The 12,491-nt window shown below is 46.1% G+C and overlaps 1 protein-coding gene across 1 annotated transcript in view; it reads right to left on the bottom strand.

Annotated features, from left to right (window-relative positions):
- Positions 1-7,811: 7,811 nt before the first annotated feature.
- Positions 7,812-12,491, bottom strand: part of ctxnd1 (cortexin domain containing 1) — a 192,719-nt gene continuing 188,039 nt past the window's right edge. The window contains exon 2 of the mRNA XM_078241577.1: positions 7,812-8,045. Within this exon, the coding sequence (XP_078097703.1) occupies positions 7,812-7,991 (180 nt within the window). The 5' untranslated portion in view covers positions 7,992-8,045. The remainder of the gene's footprint in view (positions 8,046-12,491) is intronic.

Genomic DNA, 12,491 nt, shown 5'->3' with positions numbered 1-12,491 from the left:
AGTCTACTGGGATTCTCAGGCTGCTGCTCAATTTGAGTTGGATTTGTCACTGTAGAAGGTTTAGTAACAGGGGAACCTTGACTAAGCATGTATTGGTGATTACAATCGCGCATGGCTGCTTCACTAATTATTACAAAGAACAAAGAACAAAGAACAATACAGCACAGGAACAGGCCCTTCGGCCCTCCAAGCCCGCGCCGCTCCCCGGTCCAGGATTGAATCCTGAATCCAGGATCCCCGCCCAATTTTCCAGCCTATCTACATCCTAATATCCTATCCACCGAGCTGTCCCTCACAGCTACGATGCTTTGTTCATTACAACTTATTAACTTACCCCCACCCCCCCATTCCAGACCATGTGATCTCCAGGGAGAGGCGAAAACCCAGAGTGAAAAACCCCAGGGCCAATATGGGGAAAAAAAAAATCTGGGAAATTCCTCTCCGACCCCCTGAGGCGATCGAAACGAGTCCAGGAGATCACAATGGCCCCGATCGGAAAATGCTTCCTAACCCTAGTCATTTCCACTTCCACGAACACCATATGAATTCCCTGCCCCCGAGACAGGTTCCTAACTATCCGCAGTCTCACTCTGTACTGGCACCAGCAAGATGATCATAGAATGAAGCCTTGAAACGAGAAACCAGGAACAATTAGCCCGCACCGCTCCCTGGTCCAAACTAGACCACTCTTTTGTATCCCTCCATTCCCACTCCGTTCATATAGCTGTCTGGATAAGTCTTAAACGTTCCCAGTGTGTCCACCTCCACCACCTTGCCCGGCAACACATTCCAGGCCCCCACGACCCTCTGTGTGAAATATGTCCTTCTGATATCTGTGTTAAACCTCCCCCCCTTCACCTTGAACCTATGACCCCTCGTGAACGTCACCACCGACCCGGGGAAAAGCTTCCCACCGTTCACCCTATCTATGCCTTTCATAATTTTATACACCTCTATTAAGTCTCCCCTCATCCTCCGTCTTTCCAAGGAGAACAACCCCAGTTTCCCCAATCTCTCCTCATAACCAAGCCCCTCCATACCAGGCAACATCCTGGTAAACCTCCTCTGTACTCTCTCCAAAGCCTCCACGTCCTTCTGGTAGTGTGGCGACCAGAACTGGACGCAGTATTCCAAATGCGGCCGAACCAACGTTCTATACATCTGCAACATCAGACCCCAACTCTTATACTCTATGCCCCGTCCTATAAAGGCAAGCATGCCATATGCCTTCTTCACCACCTTCTCCACCTGTGACGTCACCTTCAAAGATCTCTGGACTTGCACACCCAGGTCCCTCTGCGTCTCTACACCCTTTATGGTTCTTCCATTTATCGTGTAGCTCCTCCCTACATTATTCCCACCAAAATGCATCACTTCACATTTATCAGGATTGAACTCCATCTGCCATTTCCTTGCCCAAATTTCCAGCCTATCTATATCCTTCTGTAGCCTCTGACAATGTTCCTCACTATCTGCAAGTCCTGCCAGTTTTGTGTCGTCCGCAAACTTACTGATCACCCCAGTTACTCCTTCTTCCAGATCATTTATATAAATCACAAACAGCAGAGGTCCCAATACAGAGCCCTGCGGTACACCACTAGTCACAGGCCTCCAGCCGGAAAAAGACCCTTCCACTACCACCCTCTGTCTTCTATGACCAAGCCAGTTCTCCACCCATCTAGCCACCTCCCCCTTTATCCCATGGGATCCAACCTTTTTCACTAGCCTACCATGAGGGACTTTGTCAAATGCTTTACTAAAGTCCATATAGACAACATCCACGGCCCTTCCTTCGTCAACCATTTTGGTCACTTCTTCAAAAAACACCACCAGGTTCGTGAGGCATGACCTCCCTCTCACAAAACCATGTTGACTATCGTTAATGAGTTTATTCCTTTCTAAATGCGCATACATCCTATCTTTAAGAATCTTCTCCAACAACTTCCCCACCACGGACGTCAAGCTCACCGGCCTATAATTACCCGGGTTATCCTTCCTACCCTTCTTAAATAACGGGACCACATTGGCTATCCTCCAATCCTCTGGGACGTCACCTGTGTCCAGTGACGAGACAAAGATTTGCGTCAGAGGCCCAACGATTTCACCTCTCATCTCCCTGAGCAGCCTTGGATAGATTCCATCAGGCCCTGGGGATTTGTCAGTCTTTATATTCTCTAACAAACCTAACACTTCCTCCTTTGTAATGGAGATTTTCTCCAACGGTTCAACACTCCCCTCCGAGACACTCCCAGTCAACACATCCCTCTCCTTAGTGAATACCGACGCAAAGTATTCATTTAGGATCTCCCCTACCTCTTTGGGCTCCAAGCATAAGTCCCCACTTTTGTCCCTGAGAGGTCCGATTTTTTCCCTAACAACCCTTTTGTTCCTAACGTATGAATAAAATGCCTTGGGATTCTCCTTAATCCTGTCTGCCAAGAACATTTCGTGACCCCTTTTTGCTCTTCTAATTCCCCGTTTGAGTATTTTCCTACTTTCATTATACTCCTCCAGAGCTCCCTCCGTTTTTAGCTGCTTGGACCTAACATACGCCTCTCTTTTCCTTTTGACCAGTCCCTCAATTTCCCTGGTTATCCACGGTTCTCTAATCCTACCCTTCCTATCCTTTTTTACAGGCACATGCTTGTCCTGTAGCCCTAACAACCGTTCCTTAAAAGACTGCCACATACCAGATGTGGATTTACCCTCAAACAGCCTCTCCCAATCAAGAGCTGCCAATTTCTGCCTGATCCCAATAAAGTTAGCCTTCCCCCAATCCAACACCTTACCCTTGGGACACCACTCATCCTTTTCCATCACTATCCTAAAGCTAACAGAATTGTGGTCACTATGTGCCACATGTTCCCCAACCAAAACTTTGAAGACCTGACCGGGCTCATTCCCCAGTACCAGGTCCAGTATAGCCCCCTCTCTAGTCGGGCTGTCCACATATTGTTCCAACGAACCCTCCTGTACACATTTTACAAATTCCTCCCCATCCAGAGTCCCTGCCCTCAGCGATTTCCAGTCTATACCAGGGAAATTGAAGTCTCCCACTACAACAACCCTATATTTCCTGCACCTATCCAGTATCTCCTGACATATCCATTCTTCCACTTCCCTTGGGCTGTTGGGGGGCCTGTAGTACACCCCCAACATAGTGACTGCGCCTTTCCTGTTTCTAAGCTCCACCCAGAGTGACTCGCTACACGACTCCTCCGAATTGTCCTCCCTCTGCACCGCTGTAATATGCTCTCCAACCAATACCGCTACTCCCCCACCTCTTTTGGCCCCTCCTCTGTCTCGCCTAAAACACTTGTACCCTGGAATATTCAGCTGCCAGTCCTGTCCCTCTTTCAACCAAGTCTCTGTCACCGCAACCACATCCAAATTCCTCGTGCGCATTAAGGCCCCAAGTTCGTCTGTTTTACCTGCTACGCTCCTTGCATTGAAGTATAAGCACTCCAGACCCCCAGGCTCAGTGAGGTCGTCCTCCCCCAGAGTGCTCTTCTTCTTTGCCAGCCTTGTCCCAGCCCCAAGCTCGTCCCCAGCCACCACACTTATAGACCTAATAGTTTGATCCCCACCCCCCTGCCACACTAGTTTAAACCCCCCCGAACTGCATTGGCAAAGCTCCCAGCCAGGATATTTGTGCCCTTCCAACTTAGTTGTGACCCCTCCCTCTTGTACAGGTGCCATCCTCTCCTGAAAACCTCCCATTGGTCTATGAAAATAAAGCCCTCCCTCCTGGACCAGTCCTTTAGCCAGGCATTCATTTGAACCAACTCCCTATTCTTATACTCACTGGCACGAGGCATTGGGAGCAGCCCAGAGATGGCCACCCTAGTGACCCTACTTTTTAACCTTTTTCCCAACTCCCTGAATTGCTCTCTTAGGACCCCCCTACTCTTCCTATCTACGTCATTTCCACCAATGTGTATAATGACATCCGTTTCTTTATCTTCCCCTTTTAAAATGCCTCCTATCCGCTCGGAGACATCCGTGACCCCAGCACCAGGTAGGCAGACTACCATCCTGGAGTCCCGTTCGCCCCCACAGAATCGCCTGTCTGTCCCTCTAACTGACGCATCCCCCACCACTATCGCTCTTAGTTTATTTTTGTTAACTCATTCGAGTATAATGAATGAGGATTCACAAAGTGCTCATGTTATCTGTCACAAACCAATATATACCTGGGGGCTCTGCTGCCAGTGAATTTCTTTAAGTACCTAGCTAACATGAAAACCTTTCAATTTCTATCTTATTTTCTACCTGAGGCTGGGCGATGATCTCATGAACGGTTACAGTTGACTGGCCTCAACTCCCAGGGTGCAGGCCGGTGTTTAACATCGATAAGAGTGATGACAGTTTTACCTGTCCAAACATGATGAAAGAAGCTATTTTTAATTTTGCTGCTGTGTGCAGTTAGTTTCATCTGGACTGTACGGTACATAAGAACATAAGGACATAAGAAATAGGAGCAGGAGTAGGCCATCTAGCCCCTCGAGCCTGCCCCGCCATTCATAGAATCATAGAAATCATAGAAACCCTACAGTGCAGAAGGAGGCCATTCGGCCCATCGAGTCTGCACCGACTACAATCCCACCCAGGCCCTACCCCCACATATTTACCCGCTAATCCCTCTAACCTACGCATCCCAGGACTCTAAGGGGCAATTTTTAACCTGGCCAATCAACCTAACCCGCACATCTTTGGACTGTGGGAGGAAACCGGAGCACCCGGAGTAAACCCACGCAGACACGAGGAGAATGTGCAAACTCCACGGTAGAAAGGTAAGTATCTCAGTGCTGGGATTTGATTGAGTAATAATATAGATAAAGATCTTGACGTTATCTGATAGTGTAAGCCAGGCTGATACTGCTGTAACCTTCATTAAACATTGCTTCATTCAATTGTGCTGCTTTGTATTTTGTTTTGTTCTGCTCTTGAATCAGTCAAAGTCTGTAAAAGACTCACTGTAAGGAATCTATCATTTCAGCTCACTCTTGCAATCTATCTTGGTTCAGTTCCATGCCCAATTAAACTAAGGGTGAAATCTTCCAGTGTGAAACCTAAATTCAGTGGTGGGCATGAAAGTAGGAGTCTTACTGGGCAGCGGGATACTAAACGCGTGCGATTTTGGACACGGTGCGCAGGAGAAAGGATGGGGAGGGATCAGCTGCAACAATAGACACACCTCTGAACTGCTTCCTCACCCAATGGGATCGCAATTAACCCTTTTGTCTTCCTGCAGTACAAGAACGCCCATCACATACAGGAAATAGGCCAAGACCAGATCGAAACTCATTCGTTCACCACCTATGAGGAGCAGGCTGCTGAGAGAGCCAGGGAGGAGTGTGATCGAGCCTGTGCGGAGGGTGAGGTTCTTCCCTCAGGAAGCCAGTGAAGATGCAGTCAGTCTCCATCTCCAACATGCGGGCATTGTCTGTGAGTGATCTCTCATGTAGATCCTGCTTATTCAATCTCTCTTTTCTTTATTCCAGGTACCAGCAAGAAACGGGGAGGACATCAAGAAGGCCACAGCAACATCCCCCAGCCCACCTCTGAGGAGTAAGCCTCAGTTCCCTCATAGCAAGCACCATCACTGTGCTCACCTGCAACAGGTAAACACACCTCACAGTTCTAGAGTAGGCTCGGAGTCACAATCTGGTGAGTACCTCACTGCCGCAGGTCCACAACAGGCGGAGGCAGTGGGAGCCAAGGACTGACACTCAATGGACTACTGGAGACCAGGGCCCTGCTAAGCCAGAATAGATGGTGATCCTCTGGACTCAGTCCAAAGGGACCTGGTTGGAGATCAGAGACAGGCAGTGGAACCTCAGGCAGCAATGCTGGAGGCTGCCTGGACCGAAGGCTGGAGGTGTCTGTCCACATTTTGTCTTTTGGCGTAGCTCTGGCTTACGAGCACTTGGGTGTCTTCATCAAAAGGGTAGCAGCCGCCTTGAAGACTCAGGTCCAAAGCCCTCCTCTGCTTCCAGCTCCCCCCCCCTTCTCGCCTCCCCACCAGTGACCCCAATGCCCACATTAGGTCAGGGAGAGGTGCCTGCATCTTTCTTTTCTAATTCATGAGATGTGGACATCGATGGATCAGAATTTATTGCCCATCTCTAATTGCCCTTGAACCGAGTGTCTCGCTCAACCATTTCAGAGGGCATTTAAGAGTGAACCACATTGTTGTGGGTCTGGAGTCACCTGTAGGCCAGACTGGGTAAGGAGGGCAGACTGGGTAAGGAGGGCAGACTGGGTAAGGAGGGCAGACTGGGTAAGGAGGGCAGACTGGGTAAGGAGGGCAGAGGGCACAGTCACATTCAGGCGAGGCATTTGGATCCGACATGTGGAAGTTTTAAGGGGAATTCTCTGATCTGGTTGGCAGCGGAGGTGGGAACAAACAAGATCGGAGAATTCCACCCTAAAACTTCCTAAAAAAGAATCCTATGGCCGGAAATTTACTGGCATGTCTGCCCGAGGTTCATATGTTCCCACCCGAGGCCAACGGAGAATGCTGTTCTCCGAGCCTCGCCCGCCCCCGGAATCGGGGGGGGGGGGGGTGGGGGGGTGGGGGCGTGCCGGTAAAATTCCGGCCTATATGTCTCAATAAGGTCACCTCACATTCTTCTAAATCCCATTGAGTACAGACCAAACCTACTCAACCTCTCCTCATAAGAAAACCTCTCGATACTTGGGATCAACCCAGTGAACCCGCTCCATGGGGATTATTAGATTGGCTAAGCTTCACATCTATCTGAAGCAGGAGGTGATCAAACATAAAATGCAAGAACAAACCCATTGAAAGCACTGGACACCTGGAAAAATACCATCAGCATTCCTGTCCTGCTATCACACACAATAAGGCAGTCATGTTGAGGTTTTTAAAAATGGAACTTTATTTTTAAGTCTGTTATGTGTAGATATGGCCATTGGCTCCTCTGCCTTACAGTCTCACTATTGGCGATGTAAGATGTTATTGGGGTCAGGAGGCAGAAACCGTGCAGTTCTGGCATTACGGCCGAGAATGCATGGCTGTCTATTGTTCGCACACATCCAAGGTTTAATTTGATGTGAATTATTCACCGTTGATGTGATATGGACCGGGGTGTGAACAAATGATCATCGTACCATCAATGATCAATTTAATTGGGCCAGACCCTTGGAGAACATTGGGTGCATTACTGTGAAATGGATCATTCACCCACTCATCTGGCGAGACATTCCCAGTGCAAACACAAAGCAGCATTTTTCTGAAAGAACATAGCCGATTGAGGCCGTAATGAGAGGTTCCAAGTTGAGGAAAGCACCGACGATTGTAAACAATTTTCAAGAACTGGCTGAGATTCTCACCGCACTCCTGACGCAAGGTAAGTACATCTCCTGCAATGCCTTCCGGATGTCATCGCTATATATTGCTTATAGAAGAACGAAGGATTTTGTAACATAGGATTCAGCAGGCAGGATCTGAGGCTTTATTATATGTCTTTATGCTTATTAGCAGATAATTGATTCGTATTTATCCTATGTTACCCTAAGACTACAATCGATATGTGTAAGATATACAGATCTATCGATCCAGTGCATTGCACGATATAAACATGAAAGGTCATTTAAGACAAACATAATCTTCGCTGAGGCACTTATACACATGCAATTTTCAGTAAACACTTTCACGGGGTTGTACTAATAGGTTCAGTATTTGTAATGAGTCCTGTTTATTGAAGCAGACCCGTCTGCCCAGTGTCTTTACCCCATTGGTACCAGGAGGAGGAATCTACTTTTCCCCCGCCCCAACATCACATTCAATCATCCAGATGTTGCTCCTCCCAGGTAGATGTCGGGATGGCACTGTAGGGGTCCATTATCACCTTGGCACAACGAATAATCATCATAATCAGGAAGAGGCACAGGAGGACAAAGCAGGCCAACGTCAATCCTTTGTCCACATCAACGTACATTGGTTCAGGGGTGGCATTCTCCATTGCTTTGGACTTTCTTCATCAGCCGTGCTCATCGCTGCTACCATCCTGAAACTCCTGCAAAATAAGTAGGCTGTTTTTATTCAGGATTACACTTGTATAGTGACTTTTATAACCTTAAGATGTGCCAAAGAGCTTCACAGCCAATTAAGTGCTTTTTTTTTTGAAGTCCAACCACTGTTGCAATGTTGGATCAACAGAAGCCAGCGTGAGCATAGAAAGATCCCACAAACAGCAAAATGATAATCATAGAATCATTACAGTGCAGAAGGAGGACATTTGGCCCATCACATCTGTGCTAACTCTCCGACAATATCCTACCCAGACCCTATCCCCATAATCCCACTATTACCCCATCCATTGATTCTGTCTACACTTCCCGCTGCCTCGGAAAAGCAGCCAGCATAATTAAGGACCCCACGCATCCCGGACATTCTCTCTTCCACCTTCTTCCGTTGGGAAAAAGATACAAAAGTCTGAGGTCACGCACCAACCGACTTAAGAACAGTTTCTTCCCTGCTGCCATCAGACTTTTGAATGGATTTACCTCACATTAAGTTGATCTTTCTCTACACCATAGCTATGACTGTAACACTACATTTTGTACTCTCTCCTTTCCTTCTCTATGAATGGTATGCTTTGTCTGTATAGTGTGCAAGAAACAATACTTTTCACTGTATGTTAATACATGTGACAATAATAAATCAAATCAAATATTGACCTAACTTACACATCTTTGGACTGTAGGAGAAAACCAGAGCACCCAGAGGAAACCCACACAGTCACCCAAGTCTGGAATCAAACCCAGGTCCCTGGCGCCGTGAAGCAGCAGTGCTAACCATTGTGCCACTGCTAGTGATATTGACTGAGGGATAATTGTTGGTCAGGACACCGGGACGAACTCCCACTGCTAATCTTTAAAACAATGCTCTATTATGTTGGGCCAGCAGGACTTTGGTCTAACTCAATGATGGGCAGCTTAGACTGATGAGTGGGCTGTGTGAGTGACCCTCCTTCATCTCAGTGGCTGCAAGATTGAAATCAGGCTTGTTCACTAACTATGACCCCATGAATAAAACTGAATGCATTTAATACACGCATCATTTATATATTAATAAAACTATCGACTTCAAATGGTAAAAAACAAAATAAATGTTTACACTTTGGATGTAGAGAGTGCGCACAGGGTGTTGTGTTCAATCAGCATACACCCTGATTTCACCTTCCCCCACCATATCCCTTGATCCCTTTAGCCCCAAGAACTTGATCTAATTTCTTCTTGAAATCGCACAACATTTTAATAAGAACAAAGAACAGTACAGCACAGGAAACAGTTTTCATAGAAATCATAGAAACCCTACAGTACAGAAAGAGGCCATTCGGCCCATCGAGTCTGCACCGACCACAAACCCACCCAGGCCCTACCCCCATATCCCTACATATTTTACCCACTAATCCCTCTAACCTACACATCTCAGGACACTAAGGGCAATTTTTAGCATGGCCAATCAACCTAACCCGCACATCTTTGGACTGTGGGAGGAAACCGGAGCACCCGGAGGAAACCCACGCAGACACGAGGAGAATGTGCAAACTCCACACAGGCAGTGACCCAAGCCGGGAATCGAACCCAGGTCTCTGGAGCTGTGAAGCAGCAGTGCTAATCACTGTGCTACCATGCCGCAACTACTTTCTGTGGTAGTGAATTCCACACAGTCACCACCCTCTGGTTGAAGAAATATCTCCTCACCTCAGCTCTAAAAGGTTTAGCCCGAATCCTCAAACTATGACCCCTAGTTCTGGAATCCCCCACCTTTCTGAATCTACCCTGTTTAATCCTGTTAGAATTTTATGTGTTTCTATGAGATCCCCCTCACTCTTCTAAACTCCAGTGAATATTATCCTAACCGACTTAGTCTCTCCTCATATGACAGACCTGCCATCCTAGGAATCAGCCTGGTAAACCATCGATGTACTTCTTCCTTAGCAAGAACATCCCTCCTCAGGTAAGGACACCAAAGCTGTACACAATACTCCAGATGTGGCTTCAGCAATGCCCTATACAATTGCAGCAAAACATCCCTACCCCTTTGCACAAATCCTCTTGCTATGAAGGCCAACATACCATTTGCCTTCTTTACTGCCTGCTGTACTGCGTGCTTACTTTCAACGACTGATGCACAAGGACTCCAAGGTCTCGTTGAATAGCCACCTCTCTCAATTTACACCCATTCAAGTAATAATCTGTCTTTATATTATTGCTACCAAAATGAATAACCTTACATTTATCCACATTATGCTGCATCTGCCAAATCACGCTGAAGCATCTCTGCATCGTCCTCGAGTTTCACCCTCCCACCCAAATTTGCATCATCTGCAAATTTAGAGATAATACATTCAGTTCCCTCTTCCAAATCATTAATATATTATGTGAACAGTTGGGGTCCTAGCACAGATCCCTGCGGAACCCCACTAGTCACTGACTGCCAATCAGAAAAAGTCCCATTTATGCCAACTCTTTGCTTCCTGTCTGCCAACCAGTTTTCTATCCATCTCAAGATATTACCTGCAATCCCATGTGCTTTAACTTTACATAGTAGCCTGTTATGTGAGACCTCGTCGAAAGCCTTCTGAAAGTCTAAATAAACCACATCCACTGGTTCTCCTCAGTCAATTCTACTAGTTACATCCTCAAAGAATTCCAATAGATTCATAAAGCATGATTTTCCTTTTGCAATAAATGCCAGCCCTGCCAGTGATGTCTGGGATCGGATAGTACAATGTGCATGAAAACTGAATCAGACATGAAGTGACCGTGCCTATGGGAACAGTGTAGCACAAATATATCAGTTGCAAAGATATTTATTGATGTAAACTTTCAAATTAATGTTGTGGTAGGAATCATACATTATCAATTATTAGATGTTCATTAAAAGAGGCAATTATTTAAAACACAAACCCCTGGTGTTTCTGAGAGAGTTTCGCACACCGGAATGCATGGGGGAGAAATCCTAACCTTTGCCCCCTCCCACTCCGACAGTGAAGTCACAATCATGCTCAAGGATAGACAGCTTTCTGGCAACTGTCAGCAACAAGCCGTTTTGGAATAATGAATAGTGGAACCCATCACACTCTTCACAACACGGCAGCGGAACGTCCGATTAACATTAAAGCATGTCTTGTGCCAGGTTCCAGCTTGTTGTGGTGTGTCATCATCTCAGCCACACTGGATCATTGCTGGCACAGACACCAAGTATTCCCCAGTCAATCAGAGCTCTTTGATCCTCCTGCTATAACATCCAGACTTTACTGTCAAGGAAAGCAATTTGAATTAAATATATTTTATCAATTCACAATCCTTTTCAAAACTCTTAGAACATAGAACATAGAACATTACAGCGCAGTACAGGCCCTTCGGCCCTCGATGTTGCGCCGACCTGTGAAACCAATCTAAAGCCCATCTAATCTACACTATTCCAATATCATCCATATGTTTATCCAATGACCATTTAAATGCCCTTAATGTTGACGAGTCCACTACTCATATTGTCCGCATTGATGGGCACTGATGAAGTGGGAAAATAGATACAGATGTGTACACTTAAAAAATAATAACTGCCTGGCACATAAACAGTCACCTGGGAAAGAGACATTAAACAGGCACTGACTTTAAGTACAGACAGACACCTGAGATTAAAACATAAAGGACAGACAGTTATTCAAAGTTAAACATGCAGGAATCAAATCCTGCAGGAAGCCAGCCAGGGCTTGAGGCACTCTTTAGGATAAGGACAATAGGGTTGGGTAAAGTGATTAGCTACAGGTGGAATCGGGAATACATAACTGCAGGAAAACCAATTACTGTAAATTATTATATGAATAGACCGAAACTAAAACCATTGATGGTCATTGACATAGGAAATGTATCCATTCATAGAACAATGCGATGTTAACATGCTTATATCTGTATCTGTCTGTATTTGTCTATAACGGTGTGTTAACGATCGATCACCTACTTGATTACAATGATGTGATAATGGCTAGATGTCCGGTCCATCTATTGTGTAAAGGGTATAAAGATGGACTGTTCCTATTGTCTCATTGAGAGAAGGTTTGCTGCTTGTTAGTGCCTTTTCTCCACGAAGCTTCGTTAAAATAAAACTGTATTCTTGAAACCTTCAAGCCTGACTCAGTGGTACATTTCCCACAACAACTGATATGAAGTATTAATCTTATATTTATCTGTTCTTATTATTGCCAACTTTAAGCTATTGCCACATTCTCTGGGTACATTGCTCCCTCCATTTAGCCGACACTATTCCATTTACAGGTTTTCCTCCTGACTCTGTGAATACTGTAGGCCGTGTGCACTGTATGGGAGACACATTTAAAGCAAGGCTGAAGATAGAAGTCAGACTGGGGAAGGTCTGAATGCCCATTAGATGTGTGCACTATCCTTTCTTCCCTGTGTTTCCTCTCTATGTTTGATCCAGGCGACAGCTG

The sequence above is a fragment of the Mustelus asterias genome, chromosome 24 (assembly GCF_964213995.1).
Source record: "Mustelus asterias chromosome 24, sMusAst1.hap1.1, whole genome shotgun sequence".
Taxonomy (NCBI): domain Eukaryota; kingdom Metazoa; phylum Chordata; class Chondrichthyes; order Carcharhiniformes; family Triakidae; genus Mustelus; species Mustelus asterias.
The sequence above is the reverse complement of the archived record's forward strand: the minus strand, read 5'-3'. Positions and strand labels throughout refer to the sequence as shown.